Source organism: Amblyomma maculatum, chromosome 8, assembly GCF_055883805.1.
Source record: "Amblyomma maculatum isolate TAMU_Amacu chromosome 8, ASM5588380v1, whole genome shotgun sequence".
NCBI lineage: Eukaryota > Metazoa > Arthropoda > Arachnida > Ixodida > Ixodidae > Amblyomma > Amblyomma maculatum.
Window position 1 is genome coordinate 45,216,006 of NC_139351.1, and position 26,106 is coordinate 45,242,111.

Genomic DNA, 26,106 nt, shown 5'->3' on the forward strand with positions numbered 1-26,106 from the left:
GCACCTTGCGTTACAAGCGCGACCATGTCCGGTGTCGCACAAAAAATGGCAAAGAGTCTGCACCGCCTGGACACTCTCCCTCCTCGTCCTGCCAAGCGCCCAGCAGCAACTCTTCCGACAGGTTACACGTATTACGTATTACAGAGATTACGCATTACAGTACAGACACGTAAGTAACGCAACAACCAGTATAACGTGAGAGGCGAGTTTGCACCAGCAAGAAAAAGAAAGCAAATATTAAGATTATAACATGAAATTGTACTTTCAATCATGAATTCATCACTGAGCACACCGCTGGCATGGGGATTGATGATTGCGTGATGTACAGCTGTGGCACGCTTTCAGTGCAGAACGGCTTGGTTGGATGAAAACCACAGCCAGCGAACACGAAGCTTGTAGAGTTTGTCCGCCGTCTTAAAATGGAGAACAAAAGGCTTATAACTAATAAGCTGAAACTTGTTCCAGAGAAAAAGTTGTTCAACTACAAATTGATTAGGCCCAAGTATGCGATGCACAGAAACAGTTCTAGCGTCGAGTTTGGGAAGCAGAAAAATGAAGCATTCTAAGATAACATGATAATATCTAAAATGGTGAGTCGAGAATATCTCTCATCTTATGATAGGGGTGTTCGGAGGTCAGCAGACGGGACTGTTAAGACTCAGCTGAGCTGGCTGGTGATGGCGTCTCAAGACAGCTCCTCGGTCGTTACCTCCGCCCATGCTCTTTTGCATACTCACCGATGTAGAGGCCGCTGCGCACGTTGAGTTGCCGGAGGCGTCCGGGTGACGTGACGGCAACGGGAGACGCCCCGCCCAGGCCCAGCGTGGCCAGCTGCCGGCTGCGGCTGAGCGAGGCCCGATGCCAGCGCCCGTCGTCTACGCGCGTAGTGTTCCAGCATAGCATGGCTTCGCCTGAGCCCAGGTTGAAACGTAACGTGAGCAGCCCTTTCTCCAGGCCCAACGAAAGGTAGTCCGACGGCGAGTAGACGCCTGACCGCGTCTGTTGGCCCGAGTCTCCGGCCCAGAACAGCAGGCCGTGGCTCGAGAAGGACCGGAAGGCCAGAGTAACGTCCAGCTGATCGCCGCGTATCCTTGAGAAACAAACCAACCGTGTTTTGACGATCTTGAGAATACCCGCGAGCTAACAACTTTACACAGCGCTAGGTGTAGTTGGGAGGTTTGACGAGATCATGGCGTCGTCGTCCATTTTTTGTCGGTGAATGATGGCTTACTTTGTAAGTAATGCGGGCGCTTGGCATTGAAAACGTAACGGGCCCCGTCATGATAGCGATGACGCTACTCTACATGTTTCAGCCCTGCACAACACCCGTGCCTAAAACAGCACACTGATACACATTATGTGATGCGGACGCTCAATATAGGGCTCACTTGAGGTGCTAATGTAACAGCATAAACAGATAATGTAACAGTATGAAGTGTAACAGCATGAACGCAGCTGGCACCCCACAACCTAAAAACTCTTGGAAGGTTAATTGGCGCTTTTCATCACCATGGCTGTGGGTGAATACCACTTTATCACAAAAATAAACGGTAACGGATGCTTTAAACTTTTGAAATAGTTTCGCAGCAGCAGAAATTAAAGCCTGCACTTATGCAACTACACGGATCACGCAAAAAAGAACTTCAACTACAGCTTTAAAGAATGTTCTGTCAGAGATGTGAGACTAAATCTTTATATGACTGACGTCGGACTGATAAAAATGTTTGTTAGACAGTTAGTAATAGATGCCAAAAACAATGAAAAATAAAGGCTGCGTGTGGAACGTTGAACAAAGCTGAAAGGGCGTACTTTACAACAGTGAGAATTTAAACCTCTCTCCCGCTCTTTAACAATGTGGAGAAAAGTGCGCGCGGGAAAGTCGAAAACACTACTAAAAAAGCCCTAGTGCAAGGCAAGAATTCAACACATTAATGAAGTTATTATTGCGAAAACATTACTTCGCTATTACAGATTTCTGTCCGCAGACCGCGTCAACAGAACGTGTCCGCAGTAGTTGTAATTGAGAATAGAGGTTAATGAGTGTTGCCGATTGATAGAGGGTGACGTAATGTTGTGTACGAAGAAAATTAGGCCAATAAGATAAATATGTAACTAATTAGAGGCAAAACACAAAAATTCGTGTCCGCAGCAGTTGTGAGTAATTGAGTAGCGGTAGAGGTATATGAGTGGTGTCAATCGATAGAGGGTGGCTTAATGTTGTGTCCGAAAAAAGAATTAGGCCAATAAGTTAATCATTTATTAGTTAGAGGAAACAAATCTAAAAGTAAAGGCGAAAATGATCTCATTAGTCAATGGCTTGACGCCATATTGCAATGTATCAAATAATAAAATAGGTAATTAAATCTCTCAATTAGGGTGACGTCAAAGATGGGACATCACGCGACCTTAAGTCGAGCCAAAGAAAGGGCACAGGAAGGAATTGGCGCGCAATTTGAAAGTACCAAAACTAAAATGGGTAAACAAGAAATGATTTAATGTTACGTAGAGGATGTGACGTGACGCAACCGTAAGTAGAGCAAAAAAAAAAAAAAAAGGCATAGGAAGGGATTGGCACGCAATTCGAAAGTACCAAAGACTAAAATGGGCAAGCAAGAAGGGAATTAAGCAACTAGAAGCACCCAGAAGCAACCACCAGCAGCATCCTTGCTTTCGAATTACTCCAACGCAGATTCTGCAGTGCTCTTCAATTTATTAGTCAGCTGCGAAACTCATGCGGAGATGCGAAATGTGGCAGTGAGGCAGTTTAGCCACTAGACAGCGTTGAGCCGGAAAATCGTAGCACTGATCAAAGATTGTTTAATGTTAGTTCTGCTCCAAAATATATCAGTTTTTGATATATTTTTCTAGGGTATTTAGAGATGGCAGTGGTTGGATTCTAAAGGGTTGCTAATGGCCAGTGACTTAAGGGTGATAAGTTTCGCTACGTTTTGCACGAACTGCCGTTGTTAAATTTTAAACTTCTCTTCAACGTTTGGAGAAAATTGCAGACGGGGAGTGAGAACTCCTTCCAGAAAGAACACGAGTTCAATTCTGGAATTCAATACAAAGATAAAATATGATTAATGAGAGATGGCAAATGTTTGTGAAGAAGCAAAATAACAAAGATAACCAGTTTAGACACGAAACAAGGTCGAAATTTAATTTTGAAGGATTGAGTGAAATTGTTGCAACATTTGCTTTGCCCTGAAATGTGTCACAGAGGTCAGTAAGTAGGATGGTATGTTCCTCTACCCGGCGGTGCGAGCACTCTTGTTGTTATGCCTGAAGGCTTACAAGGTATTTTATTAACGCGAGATATCGGAAGTCAAATCAGGGAAAAAAGCTTGTTTCCATCCATTAAAAACCCCCGACTGAGCTGCAGTGTGACGTCATGAGACAACATGAAATTACAGAGCGCTGATTGATCCATGGGGTCTATGATGTCATAACAACAAGTGACATATGGACAAGTGTGCAAGTGCACTTGCCGTTAACAGTTAGTTTGGCGGGTGCTGTAGTCTCGTGACGTGAAGGAGAAAGGTTTCAGGCTCGGGGTAAGTTGCCAACTTCACTCGGTGGTTTGCAGACGCGTGTAGATAGCTCTAAATATTAGATTGGGACGCAGCAAAAATAACCGCCTCGTGTGTTGTGGTATTGTGGTACAAAATTTTCGTAAACTGACAGGGCAACTCTGAAAGTATGTTGCTGAAGATTTTTCGTCGGATGCTGCACAGATGCAGCATAGCCGGCGAGCGGCAGTGGCAGAAGGTATGAAGCTGACTGAGCGAATGGTCTTCGGACTTAAGGCTGCTGTACTTTCTGCGCATAATATAATAAAATATTCTCTACAGTTTGACTTCTCAGGGTCTTAAGCCAGCATGACAGGTTTGCAGTGGCTATGTACATAAGTTTAGCCACCATTTCTATATTAATTAACATCGAATTTATTTGCCTGTCATGATGCCGCTTTTCTTGCTCAGTTTATCATAAGTAAATAAATCTTCTGGTTAACTTTGGAATATTGTTAAGTGACAGCCAGAAAAGACGTTTTCATAAAATTTGCTGATTGACTGACATAAGTAACATCTCCTAATTGGAGGTATTCTCATTTTGTCGGAGTCATTTATGTCGCTAGGTGAGAAATGATGGCGCCATGTCTGACTTGCTGGGGGAGGAGAAGTCACCAAAGTTACAGAGATGATTACACGCTTCCGTGTATCTTCATTGAATCTGTGTTGATGCGTCGGACACACTATGGGAAACATCTAACCAATAGTCTAATCATCCAAAGTGGTGTCATGTTCTGTGCGCGCAGGTGTGTACAAGTCCGCAAATACAATCGAAAACAATGGCACAAAATTGAATGCGAAGGTATATAAGACTTCGTATGTCGCGCTGCCAACACAGAATGCAAGTAGGTCTGCCTGTGAATTTTTTCTCTTTCTTTTTTGGTGTGCTGTAATAATATCTGCCAGTATAGCTAAAGAACTAAAAAAAATTTCCAGTCATCACAAAAGTTTCGTCCTGTTTTTTGACAGTAAACCTGTTCTGAGAACAGAAACCTTTGAAATATCAAACTTTTGTGTTGTTACAACAAAGAACTGCTCCAGAACTGCCAGCTGCAGAAAAGTAATAAAGAAATAACTATAAAACTACAGAAAAGCACTTCGGAACTACAGGAAAGCCTGTCCTACCGACAGAACTACAGAATATTTACCGTATTTTTCATACGGTACTGCAGGTTTTCAACCAGGGTTCATTTTTGCAGAAGTCCTGTGAGCACGGCCTTCGCAATGGCACCCTTGCGTCGTGAGGTTAAGAAATGATCACAAAGAAATCTCAAATAATGGATGTATTCGACTCAATATGAATCTTTAGGTTTAAGTGTGCGATCTGTGTTTGGGCAAGAAAAGGCAAAGAAGTTATTCCACGCTACCTTTTGTTCAAAATGCGCTTTCTTTCGATAACTTTAGTGCATGAAATCAATACTACACCCCACAAAAGCCACTCACCGCACATGTGGCAATGCAAGTCCCCATTAACTCGTAAGTCTTCTTTCGAAGTCTCGTAACGTCACGTAACATTTACCGTTCTAAATTCACGCCTGGGCTAGGATGGAGCACTTTGTTCTGCATTGGGCACTTGCGTTTGGTTTACTTGTTCTTAGAGTGCACAACAAGCAGGCGTATTTGGGATTTCGCCAGCACCAAAAGAAGTCTCACCTTCGCATGATGTCGTCCGACGTATAGTGCAGGTAGCTGGCACCACCCATCATTGGCTCTGCGATGGCCTCCTTTACCTCTGCAAGTACAAAATGGTGGTAATGGGTCTGTGTTAACATACGATACTCAGAATGATGCAGATTTAGTAGTTTCTGCAGAAGAGACAAGAAAGTTCATTGGAGAAAGAGATGGGGGTGGGGGGGGGGGAGCTAATTTTTCGTCCGGAATGAAACGCTGGCCCTTAATTCTCTTCCACGCATCAAGGTGAGGAAGTGCGCTTTACAGATAAAACCTCTGAGGAAGGTTTATTCTTCGAACCTCTCGTTTAGAAGTTTTCCACAAATCCCCCTTCCTCCCTCATTTATAATGTAGCAGCAAGCATGAAAAGTAATGTTGCTGAAATTTGAAATCAAGAAAATTTTCAGAAAGGAAGGACTGAATAGTGCTGAGGCAACTATAGTCACGCTGGCATTTGATTTTGAAAGTGATGACCGGTTCATCTGAGTACAGGGGCAAAATCTGCGTCCCTGCCCCTCTTCTTGGGTTGCCTCGCTCATTTCGGTTTGCATCTGAAGGCGGTGTTCATGTACGTACCATTTTGGCAGTTTGATCCCGCGTATCCGAGCTTGCAGTGACAGGCGTACAGGTCCATTCGTGGTTGGCAGGCGCCGCCATTGTAGCAGGGACCCGTGACGCATGGGTGCACGCAGTTAGCCACGTTCACGCCCGAGAGCGCCTCTTGCATCAGCCGCATGGGCCGGTTATTGATGGTCAGCTGGGTGGAGAGCAGAAAGACGAGATCGATTAACGAAGGACTGCCGATGTAACTATGTGCGCGAAGGTCCGCCAATCTGAGAGCCGTTGTGGACTTATGGGGACTATTTATTAGACGTGACAGAATTTTCAAGGTAACAGAGAGATTTCCACATTCGCATTGTTAAACATAAAAAGGCGGTTCTCTTCTGTGCGTCTTTGGATACATTGCACTCTGCCACTAGCTTACGTAACATATTTTCTCTTTTTCGTTTTATCAGTGCTGGCTAAAGAACAGAAAATTATTTTGTTGCACGACGTTTGTCAATCCCCACACTAAATGCGTTCACTCTGACACTACAGGATCTTGGGTAGAGAAACTAAGTTCTCTCGACTAAAAATGACCTACCTTGCTTTTTCCGGTACATGCTTACGTGGTAATTCTCAAGTGCTTAATAATGCGAGCCCATTCACATTGCCGTTAACCAAAAAGCCGGCCACAGCCAAGAAATGTCTCTGGCCAAGGATGGTGCAGTGTTACAGCCACACGACCTACATAACGTAATTTAAGCTCCTGGAAAACGATACCAAACAGTATAAGAAGGATGCCGTCACTACACAATTATTAATGAGACTACAGATTTACAGAGTCAATCTTCCGTCACTATGTCGTACCTCTGAGAAAAGAGAAGCAATTGCGCTTAAAATAAAAATGGTCAACCCGGGTACTGGTCGACATAGGACTCTAACTGCTGCACCTTACGTTATGAGACAAGTGAGCTACGGCTAAAGCTTTGTTCAGCGCGCTAGTTTAAGGTATTTATGTAACATATGCTCACACCGCAAAATTGAAAAATCTATTAGATTACTTTGTTAAGGTTAATCAAAAGGCTTCAATTTCTTTCGGCTCAAAGCTGAAAAGCGGTTCAAAATGCATCGTAAAAGTTGGCACGCGCCGTACCGCTAAACGTTATGCGCGTTGTGAATTACTGGTACAAAAAAAAAAGTTCAAAAGAGTTTACAGGAACAGGACTCGAACTTCTGGCATACGCGTCCAAAATGCAGCTCTAATTTACTGAGCTACAAAACATACGAAAATGGGTGCTCTTAATTTTGCAGTATCATTCTCATAAACTTCTCACTTACCGCCAGCAGGCAGTGTTTTAAGGGAGTTGAAGAACTTTATGACTGAATAAACGAAATCGCGTCATCAGGCATATTGTCCTAGACGTCACTCCCTTTTCCTTTGTCATGGCACAGATATGTGCTTTCTTAGGCAGTACTCGAAAAAGCGACCAGATCGTCGCTGCTAAGGCCAGGGCAAGCTATGACTACGTGAAGATCCACAGCCATGCAGAGAAGCGAGGTTTGTGACGAGTGATCTCGCTATCTGTGACGGATGGACATAGCGACAGGATGTGGCACCTGCATGATGAGCGGTCCCCGACGGGAAGCACAGGTGAAATGGCAGACGTTTCCATCTCTCACCCTCTGTACGCAGCCGACGAATGACTGGAGCACTCCGGCACCTACAGCGGTCTCTTTCGGATCTGGCACCCCGCCCAAGTAGAGATTGAGGGGCAGTGAGAGTTGAGTGAAGGCACCCGGCGAGTGGGCCTCCACCCGGGGCTGCCCGTCCAGCACCAGGGTTCCCAGGCGGCCGGTGCGGGACGCTTTGGCCAGGTGCCACTCGCCTAGGGCCACCGGGTACGGGCTCCTGGAACGACGTGTGTATGCACCGTGCTACGTTAGCTGCGTGGGAGCCAGTCTAGAGCACTCTTTTTCTACATGAGCAGGGCACAAAAGAAAATGAACCAGTGATAAGGGGAAGCATTATCACTCTGGCAGTTTCGACAAGCGAAACGGTCTTCGTCTGAGCAAAATAGTCATCACTAATCCCGGGTCTAATAGAAAAGAAAAAGAGTGCACGAAAGAAGGAGGATGAAAGGAAAGCCCAACACCAGCCAAAACGAAACGTGAGTGGACTGCTTAGTTCAGTTCACCAACTCAAAGCAACCAGGAAAATTGATCCCACCGCTAAAGCATTTTTCTCTTGGTAGCTAGTATTGATTCCTTGCAAATTTCTAGTAGCTGCTGCGCCATGAAAAATCCCTAGAGGCAATAGCAAAACTTGTGTATTGTGCGGCTTGCCTAGTGCAGAATTCTCAATAACAGCTTCCCATACACACTCTCTGAAGAGCAAGAAATGTCTAAATCTTTGCAGAACTTGCCTTAGTACAGCCGTGCCAGTGGAGAGGTCGAAACGGAACTCAACGTGTCCATCTGCCATCTGGAGCGAAACGAAGTCTCCGGTGCCGTCCATCTTGGCTCCGTTATAGAAGAAGACGCCATTGGGCGACAATGGCTTGAAGACTAGCTGTACATCCAAATAAGAAAGGTGGTCGTTGCCAAGCCCCGGGAAGCGTAGGTAGGAGGAACCGTTGAACGACGGCACCACGATCTCCACGGCTGGAATGAAGAAAAAGTAGATTGTAACAACAAAACAAATAAGAATCTACGAACCTTTTGGATGAATAAAAATTGCTTGTACGGATAGTAGAAACTAAAAATATATAAATTGGAATAGACAGTTCATACACCATCCAAAAAGATAGAGTATGACTTGTCTAATATTAAATCTGATATAGATTTGACCAAAAAACATGCAAACAGGCAGGATAAGTAAGATCGGTACCACTATGACATAAATCGCTACGGATAGCTGGAAACAGAAATGTAGTCTGTCATGCTTGTCGGTGCTGCTGCTACTTATTGCTCAGCAGTATTTGGAAAGTTGCACAGTATTTTATATCGGGAGCCATGAAGTAAACCTGAATTACGGCGATGTTCTTTGGCAGGGCCGATGCTGCTGATTAGTATAAAAAGGGCCATTTGGCTAGATGTTTTTTTGCTAGTACCGCGGTGCCAACTCGTCTCACATCCGGGGAGCAGGGCTTTGTGACTATTCGTGCTACATTTAGAGGCTCTACTTGCAACCGGTTTTAACAAATATTTTTAAAATGGAGTCCTGTCGACCACTCGCAACATATTAGAGCGATAATTGTCCGCGTATTCATAAATGCCTGTTTCCGCTTAAATCTTTGGGCATTCCCAGTACGCCCACTCAGATTGCATGCCAAATGAATGGGGGGGGGGGGGGGGGGTCGCGGCACAGTGGGATGACATTTCTTATGTTTGTCTTTATTGCTTGCTTTATTACAAACACATTACAGCAAATAACACTGGGACGTTCTAAAATATTCGTTTTCACATAACATTCTAATGGGTCAAACCGTGTCAACCATTCGAGCAGCCCGGGCTGAGCTCTGAAAACATCCAGCACATATGTCACACTGTCAACGACGTTTTCAAGCTTAGTGCAAGCATTTCCTTCGAAGTGACTGCATTATTGTCCTGCAATGGCTGTGGACGCTCAGAACCATTATTATGTCGTATGGTACCGCCCCCTTATTTTTGACCGGTTGATAGCGAATGTCAAGAGGCGTGACTGGTAAACCTTTTTTCAATATTCTATAAAGGGTGTCCAAGTGGAAAATAGCGTCACAACATTGTACAGAAGCGTCTTCTATTGTTCGCTCATGCTATAGAATGCTAGTGGTTGCCAAATGGACGAAAACACCTTATCACGTGATAGGAGGTTTGTGTGCAGTTTAATGAAAATTGGTTTTACGGAGGGTTTTACTGGAAGTTTCTTCGTCGCCAATTATTTACAGCGAAAACAATTCTTGGCTCATGAGTGACGTATAAAAAGACTGTCATTCGTTCATGTCCATGCAAACTCACACGTAATAAGAAAAATTGTCTCCAGCAGGAATTGAAACACTACGCTTTCTTGGCCCAGGGACGAGAGTGCTATACTTTCACACTTTCACCGCAGCAGGTCATGCCTCATGTAAAACTGTAACACTCTCTCCCCTGTGCAGTAAAAATTGTTTTCATGAACTTCCTACAGCAAAACATTCTCAGACTGTACAATGAATATTGTCGTCATCATGAAGTTCCGCCTGCACCCTTCGCTCCTCTATTTACTCTAGGTAAATACTTCGTACACATACGCTATGTGGCCGAGTGTGGCAGAGGTCCGCTAGCGCAGTGTCGGCCGAATCCACCAGGTGGCGTGACAGAACAAGCAATGTTTTGAGGTTTTTTTTTTTGGCAGTTTGACAAATTGATTTAACAGTTGACAGCCGTGTGGTGCGGACGCGTGTTCCATCGCTCCTCCGATTGCACGTGACTACCGGAAACGGATGGTCTGGCGACAGCGGGAGCGTCCGAAAGCATCAAATAGATGAGTTCTTTTAATAACTTTATTTCGTTTTCAGCTAGTTCGGTTAGGTGCAGTCTAAAACGTAGATTTTTGCTCTTTGTCTTAGCGGCCTGGTTTTTCGTACCGGCAGCTAGGTTTTATCAGCGTTCATTCTTCAACTATTGTGTTTAGATAATTATTCTTTTTTATAGGTTATTGGCATTCGCAGAATTTATTTTAACACGTGTTTGCGAGTCGTTTTTGTATTTCCTTTGCAGTTTGTATATTCTGAGAATTCGTAGTAGAAATAGTTCTGTTGATACATGTTTAAGATGTGCAATCAAAAGAAGGTAAAGTGTACTCAGTGTGAGGCGCAGGTTAATCTCAAAGAAACGCGTGTTGACTCGGTAGAGGAAGCCGAAGGCAGTGACTTTTTGTACCGGTGTTGCGTCCTGAGTGCGCGCCTAGATAGATTTGAACTAGAAAAGGGCGGTTTGGTGCCTAGTGTGGAAGCCCTAGGAAATGAAGTAGGTTTATTAAGGGCAGAAAATCAGAAACGGCTGGGACAGCTTCCTCAAATGAAACAAAAAGGCCGACTTTGTCCTTGGAAACAACGAGAACAGACATTCCAGTGCGGGCCACGTGGCTGGGACCAGCACTGGCTTGGAAAACATAAGCAAAGTAGGTCAGGTGGATCCGAACCGACAAGGTTATTTAGAAATAGCTACTAAAAAGTCGGGAAAAAAGGAGAAAGTAAGGAAGAATGAAAATCCCAGAGAGAAGGACACAGATAACCGAAAGCCGCAGGGAGAGAGAGAATGCCCAGGTGCTTATCATCGCGGATTATAACATGAGCAGGTGCGAGCGAGATATCATGGAACGTGTAAAGGGTGATAAGCGAGTTTTAGTTGGAACCTTCTCAGGAATGACAATGAGCGCAGTGATGAAAGAGAGTAAAAATAGGCTGTTGAAAAATTCCGTACAGCGCAATATGGTGATAGTAGCCTTAGGGCTGAAGGATGTCCTAAATGGTGACGTTGCAGGAGTGGTGGAAAGTTTAGCTAATGGAGTTGATTATATCAGGGCGATAACATAGCAAGCGCAGATAGTTGTATGCACTGTACCGGAGGCGCTAAGAATGAACGGAACGCTTGAGAAGGACGTGGTGACAGTTAATCAGGACATAAGAAAGTTAAGCCTGGAGAAGCGTTTTGAAGTGGGCATCCATTTTAACAGAATGGTGGGAGCAGAGATTGGCTGGCGCCTGGCAGGCAGGTCTGTAGCTTTTATAGGGGGTCCGCGAGGGATAGTTGCAGGGATAGTTGGAAGTGAAGGAGAGGAAAGCGTAATAACGGAGACTGATCCCCAAACAATGGCCAGGAGGAGGTCGAGAAAGAAAAGTACAAAACAGAAATTTAACATTAGGACCAGCGACATAAACATGCAAGGAGGTAGAAAAACAGCGAAATGACTAGAGATAGAACAACAGTTGAAGGATGACAAATTAGTGTGTACTCTCTATGTGAGACACATCTAAGCAATCTAGAAGATCCGCCGTTTATAGAAGGCTACGTCTGAAAAGGTTGCAACAAAACGAGAACGGAAAAAAGGAGTGAGGGGTAGGTATGTTGATACACCAAGGAATCGAATTGGCAAAGAATAAAATTATCTTGCAATTAACACATCTGGGTATCAGGAACAATTTCCGGCATTATGACATGGCTAGGGTTAGTTTATTTAGGAACAGGACACCAATGCAGGCAAGAAAACAAGGATCTCTTTGAATGTCTCAGTGACGATATAAGCCAGTTTGGAGACGGCCGGGGTTAATATTATTCTACTGGGGGACATGAACGGCCACATCTACGATCTGGTTGGATACACGGATCCTAACGGGAAGCTAATGCTAGATTTCTGTGAGCGACAGCAAGCACTTGAGCTATGCATTGAACGATGTCATCACCGTAAACTTCTATCTGTGCTTAGAAGGCTTCGCATATGCTTCTCGGTTAAGTACGTTAAAATCCTACTATTTTTTTGCAGTTTAAAATTGGGACATGCGGTAATTATATAAAAAGCCGGAGGCCGCGAAACGTTGGTGCTATCATCATCGGTCTCATCGCGATGGCTGCAATGATTGAAAATGGAAGAAGGATTACATTGAACGCTACTATACGATAATGTGCACTGCTTGATGCGCATAGAGTTAGATGGCACCTCACCCGCTCGCGGCTAGGTGTTCCGTGCTTGTTCAAAGATGAGCCTTTCCAGTCGTTAAATAGAGTAGACAGTTAAATGCCTTTGCTGGAAGTGCTTACAATGGAGCATCCAGTAACGTGAAAATAGCGCGCACTCACCCCCCCCCCCCCCCCCCAAGAAGTAATTTCTCAGTGTTTTAATTTGAAAGCAGGCCTTGTAACATATGCGCAGGTATGTGTTGTCAACATTCATAAGATTATGTCATTTTAGGCTATCCCCGGTCTTTTCTCAGGCCGTAAACTTTTTTTTTTCAATGTGGTAGTAATTATATTGTTACTATCATCATCCTCATGGCTTGCATGCACTGTTCCGAAAGTTAGAAAAACTGACCTCAAATTATCCCATTCTCTGAATCATTTGATCGATGGACAGATGCATGGATTATCCATTAACAATGCTATTATACTAATGTTGTGTTTCGTTGCTACACAATGTGCTATAGCATGACCTTTCAAAGCATGCACCCGCAGAAGTGATTGCTGATCGTTAGGTTGTCCAGTGTTAGCATTTATGCCCCCGTGCCACTCACGTGTCTCGCAGGAGGCTCCCGCGAATCCCAGGGCGCAGAGGCACACGCCCTGCTCGGCTCCGTTGGCGATACATTGGCCGCCGTTCTGGCAACTCACGCCACTGCAGCCATCGCCGCCGCATTCGTCTGCGCAGGGCAAAGGTCGAGACCCATGCGGTAATTGGCTATGTTCATAGCCACAAGCAAAACAATTTGCTTGTAAAAGCGGTATGCTCTGGATCATACTCGCGTTTGAAATCGTGTTGAACATTTAGGGGTATACTTTCGAGTATGAAATAGGCTATCAACCCTACATAAATTTCCGAAAAAAAAGGTACTACCGCACCAAAAACTGCTGAGCAGTTTGACGCTGTAGAGCGAGGGTATGGAGCATTAGCCCAGGGTTCGTTATCCCTAATGGTAATATCCATATTCAATGTATGTTGGTTATAATCCAAGTTGCGTGTTAAGTATATCCGAAGTAACGTGTTATACATGCATCTTCGTTATAAGTGAGGTGGAGTGTTCATTATGTTCAAGATCACGTGGCATGCATGCGTGCTTGCATTAATTATAATTGAGGGGACATGTTTGATAATCGGAGATCACATGGCGCATACAACTTAGTTATAGACGATGTTACATGTTCGATATATCCGAGGTAACGGGGCATACATGCATCTCTGTTATAACAGATGACGCACCTTCGTTATATCAGGTCAGGTGCTATGCCTGGATCTTCATTATAACCTATGTTGCGAATTCGGTAATGTCTTGATTTTTTCAGCGCTATAAATATCAAGATCATGTACCAACTAACCCCTCAAAAAGTCCTGCTGCAGTAATTTTGTGGTCACGTGGTGTGTACGCATCTTCTTTATAAGCATGATTACTTGTTCGACATACCCGAGAACATATGTTATGCATGCAACGTCGTGATAACCGACGTCACATGCTCGTTATATCTGAGATCACGTGGTATGCACCGAGATTGCAAGTTTGGTATATCCGAGATGACTTGATATGCATCAAAGCCTTTTATAACTGATATCGCATGTCCTTTGTATCCGAGGTCACATGATATACGTGCCTCTTCGCTTAATGGAGGAGGCAGTAGAACTAATGCTTTGAAAGAAATTTGCGTATTCTTGATCGTTTTAAACACATCTGCTTAACCGTTGGGAAAATGTAACTCCGAACTGAAGCGGCCGCAAACGCACCAACATCCAGGCCCTCGACGGCGTCGCCTCGCTGTGCGGTCGACCTGAAGTCATATCGACGCCCATTGATCTCAAGGTGTCGAACGCAGCCGACGAGGCCTTCCCGGGTTCCCAGCCTCCCAGCTGCTAGGCTGGCATTGGGAGACCCTCCAAGGTACACGTTGAGTCGTAGCGTTATCCTCGAAAAAAGGCCCTGGAGAGGAAAAAATGAAGCCAACTCCGGTTATAATAACAGGTTGTTATGAAGTACAGGCAAAGTAGAAAATACAAACGGTTAATTCAGGTAATCATGGCGTGCAGCAACAGGGCGTTTTGACAGGATTGTGTTTGTTGTGTCTCAATTATTAAACGTTATTTTACTGTTTTAATAAGGCGGCCGTGCATGCAGATAACACATTGCATATATTTCACACATACGATCTTCATGCTTTATTAGCAATGGCATCAGATACGAATCACACTTCGTACAACATCCTGATCATTGCTGCTGCACACGGTACATCGCGTGCTCTTCGTCGAACAAAATAAGCTCTCCGTTGAACGCATCAATGTTCACCGGCGTTCTATAATTGGTTTACAGGAAAGGAACGGCTCAGTATCTGCCACACTTGTTCCTGTCTACGCCTTAACTCCACCAGAAAGCTGAAAAATCCGATCGGCTTCAGGCATCAGGTTTTTGCGAGAATACGAGCAGTAGTGCTGCAGGACTAGTAAGGCTATGTACCCATGCAGCATACGCAAGACGCTCGCTTGCGCTGCACATCGGGGTTCAGAACCAGATGTTCTGCTGTCACTGTCTGCACGTTAATGATGTCGCGTTTTGGCGGCTCCTTCTTATTGGGCAATATTTTTGTTGACCAAGTTACCGCGTGCTGTCGTTTTCCTCCAACAGTTCATTCTTCGCACTACTGTATGTGCCTATTCCTGTAAGCGCACTTTCGCAATAACTTAATATATTATGAACTGCATAGCGTTACCTGCAGCGCTCATATACCTGTGTAGCTGTAGCCGTCATCATTGTATAGACCCCGAGTTGTAAAAACGCTGTAAGAAGCAACCACCACGGCTAGGCTAGTACTGCAGTAACACGAAGAAAACACCAAATGCCGGACGGCATGCGCACCCAATGTTCTATCAGGTGAAGCGTCGACGGTGTTGTAACCATAGTTCCTTGCTCCAGAATACTTGATCTCAAACTACTTCGACAACGGAAGCACAGGCAACGAAATTTTGTTGACTGCTGCTCGCGATAGTTATGCTATAGTTGTGAAGTTTCCCTTCTAAACCCCGGTATTCCTGGGGAGTAATTCATGAGCGTAAATGATAATGGCACTGTCTTTGAGCAGACCAGCAAACCGTTATTGGCACCCTTTGTTTTGAGCAACGCTTAGCGAGTGATCATGACGGTGCTACAAAGTAACAGTCTGTTATATCCAAAATTACGCGTTGTGTAATGCTACTGTGCAATGTAATAATCGATGACAGGACCTCTTCGGGCCAAGGTGAATTGCCTTTTGTGCAACAACTGAAGACCAGGTGTGTTTTAATAACATAATTTCGTCAGTCAATCGACCACAGTGCCCATTTTTAATATACGGGCTGTAGGATGATTTTTGCAACTGGTAGCGTCAAACTGTTTGGGAGACAGCTTACAAGTTTGCTAACTTTGAAATCACTGACTGGGCAGCTTTACTTTAAGATCTAATTCGATGCTAAGGTGGTATACCGCTGTAAAATATTGGCTGGAAATGTGACCATAAACAAAAGAAATATGGAACGAGGCACACAAAATCAACCCGTCGCTATCGAACGCTGAGTTCCACTGGTGTCGCAACATTTGCCAGGGTTACGACAGACCGCAATGCGCGGGAAGTAATCGCTTCTCTTCGTTGTATCTGTTGTATTCCAGCCCAAGTGCAACGAGTGCCGCTTCATTAAAATATTTCTAGTTCCCATCAGCTCGTCACAGAACGCAGTGATCAAATTTCTCTCTACAACAAGCCATTTTTGAGGCACGTTTCCGTTTCAACAAAAGTTTCGCTCAGGATAGTTGGGTTCAAAAATGTGTTTGACTAAAAACCATATCGCCGCTCTTCAGTGCACTTCTGTAGGGCCACACTGCTTTGTTTCACCCAAATATTTCGCGCTGCAGTAGATATGTGCTCCTATGGTCCCGTCCATTTATAATACTTAGAGATCTCCATTGCTCGACGGTGATGACGATTGAGCTGGTTATTATGGGACAAGGCATACTTGTAAGCTCTAGTTTTCTTCCCAGTATAGCCGCAGTCAGGCAATGTTATATATCACGCGATATCTTCAACGAACGCAGCGCATTTGCCCTGGCCCTTTTTCACTGGCGCATGCGCACTGCATTTGACGTTAACATGCTGCCTGTGTCTAGAAGAGTAAAATTTATTTTTTTCAGAAGGCAATGCAAGAGTAATCACCGAGGCATCCAGCATCAGAGAAAAATCAGATCTCGCAGCGGACTTTGGCACCTCGCAGGGCACTGCCTCACGATTATGAAATAAAAATATGCGAAATCCAAAACTTTGCTATTGTTAGAAGGAGTCCGTGAATAGGTTTTTATTCGAGGATGATGTTGCAATGAGATTTTTTACGTAGTACGAAAATCGCACCGCGTCGCCCGTGGCAAAAAAAAAAAAATGTTGGCCAGACATATCTGCTTAGAAAAGATGAGAGTTTTAGTTTTTGATGTGTTTGGGTGTAGAGGACGAATTTTGTTTGGGTGGGAAAGAGGTAGTACGGGTTTCTTTGTTTGCATTACAATCGGTTGCGTGCGCCTGTGCTGTTTCTCTCGTCGTGCTGTCCTCGCTGCACCGCTGTTCTGGGCAGCTAACAAACTTATTTTTAAATAATGTTTTGGACTGCATATAGTACCAACTGAAAGTGTTTAGGGCTCGTATTACTTCAACAAATTTTCGCGCACCTGGTTTATTTTGTTATAGAAAGATTAATTTGTATTTATTTCACGAGGCCACACCCAGAGTCAAATTTCTATAAACGCGGTGCCCAAAGCCACAAATGCCTCAACGTTCAGCGGAATCAGCAGCATGAACGGCGATAAAACGGTGCTTTGGTCAAAGGCAAGGTAATGCAGCAATAACCGAACGGCTCATATTGCCATATAACGGAAGGCCGACCTTGGAGCGGCCCTGGACCTGGTGGCCACTGTTGAGCTGCATCCAGGCGTCCCAGCGGTCTCTGTACACCGTCAGCGTGTTCCACGCGTTGAGGAGTACTGGCTGGTCGCTGCGTAAGGTTCCCGGGCCCATGCCACAGTCGAACCTGAGAACGAAGCAATGAAATGAACACAAAGAACAAGTTAAATTTTGCCTATATTCGTTGATTGCGCTCGATGTTCGAAGATGCACCCGCCCCAACTGGCAGTATTCTTATGCTAGGAAAATGTAATAAAAGTATACGACCCGCCTCATTTTCGTACAGTTTCAAGCACAGAGCAATATTGGCGCCACAGCTTTGACTCATGTGGACGGGAAAAACGTTCAGTAGCTGCCGAATGTCAGCATAGCTGCAGGTAGCTAATCAAATCGATCATGAGAGGTTCTGAAGGCGTTATCAACAACCCACCATTGTACAAGAAATTAGCACTTAGTTTGATGCTTTATTGGTAGTATTGAAGCAGACACATTTCGTCTAGTAACCTTTCAAATTACCCATCACAGTGAGCGCACTGGTGCAGGTAACAAAAACGAGAATATTCCACAACATTTCATCAGAAAAATCGCACCATTTTCATCAGAAAAATATTCCACTACGTGTACCAATGGGTGTTGCGAATGCGACAGCAATAGAGCCTGCAGCGCACTTGGTCTGCTCCTCTTTATCCTCCATTGCACAGCAGGCAGTACTGCCTCCAGGAACAGTTTTTTGGTCGACCGCTCTAATTTCGGGAGTTGTCATTGCTGTAGACACGGACGGCGTTTAGTCTGACTCCATTACAATATCATACCAGGATCTGCACAAGTCAACACACAAACAAGTGCAACTGCCAACAGACGCCCAGCCCGTCATAGCCTAGCTGAGCCACGTCAAGTGGCCAGGAAACTTGCCACATGCTAGCTCTACCATGACACGTAGTCTTATCAGGTGACAGCGTCACGACGGTGGCGGACACAGGACTTCTGTACTAACGAGGCGTCTACCCAATCGTACATGTTCTTAGAGTGCTACCATAATAGGGGCAATGGAGTCCACACCAAAGTATATTTAGACAGAAAACAGTGAGAAAATGAGAATAAACGGTGACTTATACCATAACCAGAACGTATTGACACATTAAGGCAAGTGGTTTTAATGCATTTTTTCACATATCACAAAACTGCACCATAATAGATATACCCGCAGGGCCTCCCCCGGCATGCTTGTAGGGTTTGCGTATTATTAAAAGTATGCATCAAATTGCATTTCTTCATGCAAACCCCCATAAATATACTAATTGAGGGCGCACGACTAGTTTCGGAAGCAAATTCGCTACGCGTTAAAAACTTGTATCATTCCTTTCAACATGTGCACAAGGCCTAACAATATTCCGCACTTGTCGCACTGTTAAAAGCGGTGTCCTAGGATGCTCATCATGTACAGACAATGTAACTGCAGCTATTAAGGACCTCTGTTAACCTTAGTCTGACTGCTTCTTCAGTTCCTCTAGAAAATTCGGCTCTGCCCCAGGTAGTCGCTTCCTTGACGGCAGCGTCGCAGATGGTCTGCCTGACGTAGTAGACGATGGCGGACATGACAATATGAAAACGAAGGCACGTGAAACTGTGTGAGAGCCCTGTGGAGTGGTTTTTCAGACGTAAGTTAGCTTCGTCAGTTGATAGGTAGGCCTAAGAATGCTGTATTAGAAATACGCAAGGAGAGAGAGTATATAACCATTCCTCGTTATAAAGACTAAGGCGTTCGCGTAGTGAGAGCATGCACTCAGTGTTTGAAAATGCACGGGAATTGGTGCGCATTTGGCCTGTACAGTTTGAAGCCTCCAATAAGTAAAAGTGGTATAGTAATCCCCTATATATGTCTATTTTATCCACATATATAGAGACAAGTAATCGAAAAGCTAATAATTGACCTGGGAAGGTCGCGTAACATGAAGACATGATAGCTGGTGGTCTCTATGGGTGACAAAAGCATCCAAGGGAAGGAAACCTTAGCAGGGGGGCGACAGAAGGTTAGATCGGCGGATGAAATGGAAAGTTTGTGGGGATCAAATGAATGCAGCTAGCACAATACCAGTTAATTGGAGGAATATGGTACAGTCCCTTGCCTTGCGATAGGTGTATTGAGGATTATGAGGTATAGAGGAAAAAGTTTATCATTTTTTTTGCGTATTTGAATATTGCTCACAATTTTCAGTCATCAATTTCCACTAACAACAAGGACTCCTGTGCACTAAGGACATGCTGCATTGTGTGAAGATGATACTGGTAAAAGTTGTAGTGCAGATGAAGATAAAATAGTCTTCTCTGTTTGTATTAGCGCTTTATCTTGCACTGATATACACCACTGGCCCAGACAAAATTTTAATTGAGAAGCTGATGTGCGTGTATTGCATCGCGCATTAGGTAACAGCGTACTAATGTGTTTACGCTAGAGCTTTCAGTCATATTATCTCCAACTCAGGAATGGCTAATAACAGTATGGTGAGAGTAAGCAGTAGAAAAATCTCATGAATACCCCCTTTAATTTTTTCATATTCCATCATGCCCTGAGGCAAAGAACAACGTTATAAAAAAAAAGAATCTCATGACCCTAATCAAGAACCAAGTTTTTGTTGTCACCTCTGACTGGTAATTACTTGCACATACTTGCGAACGTGCACTCAAATTAGGCAGACTAAGCTGTGAGCTTCGCATAATTGTCTCCATCATGTGGTAAAGTGTGACGGAGCTCGAAATATGGCATGAATAAAATCGGCCTAACATAAAAAGCTCCCCAAAAAAGGAGTTACCATTTAAAAAGCTACACAGGGCTTTGGTAAAACAAGGCGACAGCTCTAAAATAACGTCCTGGCTAAAATGCCCAAAAACTTGATGACGGCTGAACTCGGTCAAGCCGGGATATGCGTAGCGAAAACTACCAAAGTGACTGCGCGGAATGTCCGACTCAAACGTTCTCGTCGCCGATGCACTATGATGCGATTGGCAATTTGGTGCTCCTTCATGGCGTCTTCCGAAGCTTTGTGCTTCATTTTAACGGCTTCCAATTCTTCTTCTCCTTCTTCTCTTCCCCCCAGTCTTCTTTTTCTTCCCTTCTGTGGCTCGAAGCAACTGGTTGCCATTATTACGGCGCATGTGTAGTAGTTACTAGCGACGCTTACCATAAATGCGCCGCTGACTAGCCTAGCCTAGTTTCGCTACAAAAGCCAGCACGGTACACTCGCATACACAGCTACTGCAATTTCGAAAGAGGCCCAATCAGGAGGAAGCCTGTTTTATCTCTAGAGGCTGTATATACTTCGAGCCGCATCATTGCTTCTTTTCTGAGGTTAGCTGCACTGAAAAATATCTAGCCAAGCTTTTGTCCTAGTTACACTGCGCTCCCCAGAAGGCGTGCAAAAAGCCTTATTGGATTGTGCCTTTCTGGTTACAATCAAGTGCGCAGCAGCATGGCAGTACAAAAACACTTTTTTTTGGCTTTTGTCGCTTAGCACAGAACATTACCGTTGAAATCCGCTCGCACACGAAAAGCTTAACTCCCAAAGGCGTGAGATTGCCGAACGGCGCGCGCCGTCGAGGAAAGAACCAGCGAAATAGCGAAAGCCCTTCTTCCATAAGGGTAACATAACAACGTGTACTCCCAAATGACCGTAATCAAAGAATGGGGGCGCTGGGGAGGATGAAAAGACGGGAGGTGGCAAGGAACAATCACTGGCGTGAGCGAAGTGTTGGCATGATCTAATAATGGCGTCACATCTAAAAGGATAAAAAGGCTTAACACTAATCCTGATATGGCAGGTCCTAATCGAAGACCAGTTCTCCTGCAGGAACGGGGACTTGATGACTGGCGCTTCCCTTCCCCCTCTTGTTCATTTGTGCTAACTCTCTGACGTTAGTAATTTGCCTTCGATATCTTTTCAGATCTCAGGGTTCTAGAAGGGCATGGCTATGTATTGACGATCTGCAATACGTATTCAGTACTTTGAATGCGTTGCTGCTGTCACGTAATGTTGGGGGAGATTACACTGACGCCTCCTCACCTGAACTCGACGAAGCCTTTGGAGAGCAGGATGGCGAAGTAGTCTCCTTGCAGTTCGGGCGACTCGCCCGAATAGAGCAGCACAGCATCATGCGTCTCAGGCCGAAACTGGAGCATGATCTGCATTGACTTGTGTGCGTCCCGCAGTGTAGGCAGCGCTAGATACGACGAGCCAGAGAAGCGAGGGCGCCGCAGATCCACTTCTGCGCATATGGAAGCAAAAAAAAAAAATCTCTCTTCTAACGATTGACTACACTTTCTTTTCGGTCTGCGAAGCAAAACATACTGCAGCTGGTTTTTTGTTATAGCTATCGAAACATATAAAGTGTTCCACACATTTTTAGCGTGCATATTTCATGTCATGTATGTCGAAGTTAGTGCGTATCAGACATGTGCACGTAAAATTGCTTATAGGATGTCCGATCGACGTCAAGTTGAAAATCATCATCATCATCATCATCATAATCATCATCATCATCATCAGCCTGACTATACCCACTGCAGGGCGAAGGCCTCTCCCATATTTCTCCACTTAACCCGGTTCTGGGCTAGCTGCATCCACTTGACCCCTGCGAACTTCTTAATCTCATCCGCCCACCTAACTTTCTGCCGCCCCCTGCTGCGCTTTCCTTCCCTTGGAATCCAGTTTGTTACCCTAAGCGACCATCGGTTATCCTCTCTTCGCACTACATGTCCTGCCCTAAGTTGAAGATATGCTGCTGCAAAAGCAGGGATAAGTATAGGCGTGCAACAAGGACGCATTATTGCAATATGTTTTAGTTATGCTGTGGGCGTGAACTGTGGTCGAATAAGTAAAGTTAACTGACATGGCATTGTAAGGGCCGATTGACACATCAGCATTACAGTTTTGATTACAAAAAAAAGACTACGATGCTGTTCCATTCATAAGCAAGAGTCGTGTCATCTGATGCACCACCCAAAAGTAACCAATCAGTGTAATGTCCTTTGAAAACTATAAGGCAGTGCAAGTATTTCAACAATGGCTGTGTCAACTCTCAGTACAGGCCTGATTTTTTTTCGCCCTCGCACGCAGGCTGCTAGCGCGCTCTTACGATTTAGACACCTGGTATCATCTTTCAGGAGGACGTGGTTCGCGAATTGCTGGTCGCGCTGGCATCTCGCGTAGAACACGTGCGCAATCAATTGTTCTTCAATTCTGTCGTTAACGCGCTCTACACCCACCCATGTGGGGGTGTTCTGTGCATCGCTACCCATTTTGTCCCCTGTTGTAGAGAGTACTACACCTATTTGAATCGCACTGTTCCCTGCTGACGCGATGACCGTTGGTAGTCCATCGTGAAGGTTGCGAACTGGAAATCGGCCATTTATAAAGACAAATGTGATGGCATATTTTTTTTTCTCTGGCTGCCACTGACATAGGATAAATGCACACATTTTTCTCACTTCCTGCCGTTGTACTTCATGATGTCGATGTTTTCACCTTTTCAGTGGCATGAGAGGTATTTGGACCAGCGAGCTTCGTGCTATAAGTTGCTTAGGTAAAAGGCGTTTACGTTCACCAGTGGTTCTTCGTATTTGGCTTTCTTTTACCGTGTCTTTACGGGAATGTACGTACGGCAACGAGCAATTTAAACTGTTATTTTTGTATTTCAGAGAAAAGTAGGCGTGGACAACGCAAGAGCGCAGTATCGATCTTAGTGTCTGAACGATACGCAGTAACTAAACACGATTTCATTGCACCCTGTGACGTGAACCCAGACGGCTACGTGGCACTTTAATGCTGACCGATAGCTTTGAAATAAAAAAAAAAGAGTTCTAGGGGCACTTTAGATCACGAAACTGCGAATAGGCGAAAGCCTCTATCACACGGTGGTCCGATGCCCTCCATTATGGCACCTATTTCTCTCTGTTTTCACGGCGAAAGCCTCTATCACACGGTGGTCCGATGCCCTCCATTATGGCACCTATTTCTCTCTGTTTTCACTCCCACCTTCTCGATAACGCGATAGCATAAGTTACGAGCCAACATATAAAGCTCCACTTTAACCTAGCCGCATGAACGTCCCTGCGTGGCCTAGGGATAACGTGAATGCAAGGATCTTGGCCAACGCAATGTCTGGAAGCCCTATGTCCAGTTAGTGCTCAGCCATGTCAGCGGACAGCTACCAGCTACCCGACTTCTTCTTTTTTTTGTTCTTCCACTTCTACTTTTTCTAGCTTTTGAATGTAACGAACAGACGGTCACCGCGAGTATGAGCGCTTAAAGGCTTTCGCCTAATATAGTCATCTTCTGGCTTTAGAAGTCGCCAGAGCTGGCTATTGTGCTAATATTTATTGAGGACCTATCGCAAGTAGTGTTGTGCCCCACTACGATGGTTTGGTGGTTAGGGCTCTTGATTGCTGAGCCCGAAAACGTGGGTTGGATCAAGGCAGCAACGGCTGCGCTTCGAAGCGGAAGGGGCCCACGTAGCGTGCATGTCCGCACACGGTAAAGAACCCCGGGTGGTAGGATTTTCTGGAGCACTCTACTACAGCCTACCTCACAGCCGATGACACTTTGGAACGCTAAACTTCATACATCATAGGAAATTTTTTTTCACACTCCAGCCAGCGTACCTTTGGTACCTTCTCTTTCTTTGCCATGATCGAGAATGTACGTGCAGGATATAGAAAGATGTATCATATGCCACATGCCGGCGCAAAAGTTTGGTAGGCGCTATTGATTTCATAGAGATAAAAGGAAACTATTCTAATGCGGCAATGTGGATAAAAAAAAACGCAACAAAACCTGCATTATGTTAGCTTGGTAACTCAAATTAGCACATGGGGATAATTTGTTGAAGTAACTGGCGCACCATCACGCAGGCGACAATACAGGCTAATTAGTGGGGTTAACTACGTGTGACACGAAGGACGAAGAGCGAGTTGAACATGCAACTATATGTGAGCCATACACATCAGAGCGGTTACACGGCTGCAGGGTATAAAAACGCAGCATTACCGCGACTGCTGTGCTGGGCTTCAAAAAAAATAAACATGAATGTCAAATAAATCAAATAAATAACACGTCGAGGTCAACTCTAATACCACAGAAATAAGCTTGCTCTAACAGAACCGTACAGTTAGAATATATTTGACAACATTATACAGCCTCCGAAGGCTAACTAATCGTGACCACCATGCAGGCACGGCCGCTGAGATACCGCAGCCCCGTAGTCTCCAAGAAAACGGCTACGTTGATGCACGCCAGTCGGCTGAACGAGACCGCACCAGAGAACCGAGAACAGCTAAAAAAATTTACTTCATAGTTTTTTCGCGAACACACTCAAAACATCAGGGCGTACCTTGGTCGCAGAAGGCGCCCATGAAGCCCAAGGCACATGCACAACGCACGCTGCCCGTCCGCTCGTCCTGAACGCATCGTCCCGTCCGTGAACAGGAAAGCTGCTGGCACGGAGATGAGATGCCTGGGACTAGCCCCGTCTCCTGAAGACGTGAAGAAAGGCTCGTCAGGGTGAAGGAAGGGTGCAACTGTACAGGTTGTTTATTCTAACTGATATGAAGGGGCTTCCTCGGGATTAGCTTTTGTAAAAAAGACACCAGGACGAACAACTTGATTGACTTGGAGGAAATGCGAACTCATGCGCTCTTTAACGCGATATATGCGCCCTGTTCCGGAGGAAATTTGGCATCTGCGTTGTCGCCGTTGTCGGCATCGGCACTACGAGCGAATATCACAGACGTAGATCTGGCAAGTGGTAACAAGTAGCTCAGAAGTGAGTATGACGTCACTCTTCTGCGCATAAGGAAAGTGCTGCTGTCGGGACAGCGCAGTATAATGTGATCTGCGACAGCATGTGAGTGCTAGCTTATATATTCGCTACAAAAAATTAATTTATCTTTTATTGCATTAACACTACTGCGCCAGGTTTCAGCCCGTCGCGCAGTCCCGGGAAGGGCCACGTTGGACCTTGAGCCACAGCCGTGTCGAATACGGCTTTAACCAAGCCTTATGAATGTGCCTTAGTGGCCCATAGGGGTGACGTGAATGCTAGAGTCCTGGCAGGCTGATTCTGACATAACCATCCCATGTGAAACGAGAGACACAAGTTGGCAGCTCCTCCCAGCCCACATATGAAGCCCCGCTTTAACCAAGCCGTATGAATGTGCCTTAGTGGCCTATAGGGGTAACGTGATTGCCAGGGTCCTGGCAGGCTGATTCTGACATAACCGTCCGATGTGAAACAAGAAACTTTGTGTTATACAGACCTGCAGCAGTAGATGGATATGCGATTAACCAAACTGAGACCAAGTCTCATTACTTTACGGACCACTGTAGTGTGTTTATTAGGATTAATAAAGGCAAAGAAGAGTAGTCGTTCATTTGTGTACCATGTCTTTACTCATAGCTAAACATCTCAAACTACAACATGAGGTCCACTAAATGCTGAACCATAGGCGCAGCCATGGAGGTATTGCTACCCAGTCGGAAAATGCTACAAAACTTTCTGTTGTTACTACAGAATTTCTGTGCGGTTTTTTCAGAAAACCTGCTGTGACAACAGAACGTTCTGGAGTAACGCCATAAATTTGTGTACTTACAACATGCAAGTGCTACAGAACTACAGAGAACAAAAATATGGTACAGAAAAA

The 26,106-nt window shown here is 44.9% G+C and overlaps 1 protein-coding gene across 1 annotated transcript in view; it reads right to left on the reverse strand.

Annotated features, from left to right (window-relative positions):
* Positions 1 to 26,106, reverse strand: part of SP2353 (EGF like, fibronectin type III and laminin G domains protein pikachurin) — a 127,702-nt gene that overhangs the window by 5,859 nt on the left and 95,737 nt on the right. Inside the window, exons 5-14 of the mRNA XM_084575702.1 lie at positions 24,798 to 24,939; positions 21,473 to 21,674; positions 17,397 to 17,541; positions 14,230 to 14,422; positions 13,031 to 13,156; positions 8,207 to 8,444; positions 7,464 to 7,692; positions 5,817 to 5,997; positions 5,223 to 5,301; positions 738 to 1,090 (exon numbers count right to left, since the gene is read on the reverse strand). Coding sequence (XP_084431828.1) covers positions 738 to 1,090; positions 5,223 to 5,301; positions 5,817 to 5,997; positions 7,464 to 7,692; positions 8,207 to 8,444; positions 13,031 to 13,156; positions 14,230 to 14,422; positions 17,397 to 17,541; positions 21,473 to 21,674; positions 24,798 to 24,939 — 1,888 coding nt within the window. The remainder of the gene's footprint in view (positions 1 to 737; positions 1,091 to 5,222; positions 5,302 to 5,816; positions 5,998 to 7,463; positions 7,693 to 8,206; positions 8,445 to 13,030; positions 13,157 to 14,229; positions 14,423 to 17,396; positions 17,542 to 21,472; positions 21,675 to 24,797; positions 24,940 to 26,106) is intronic.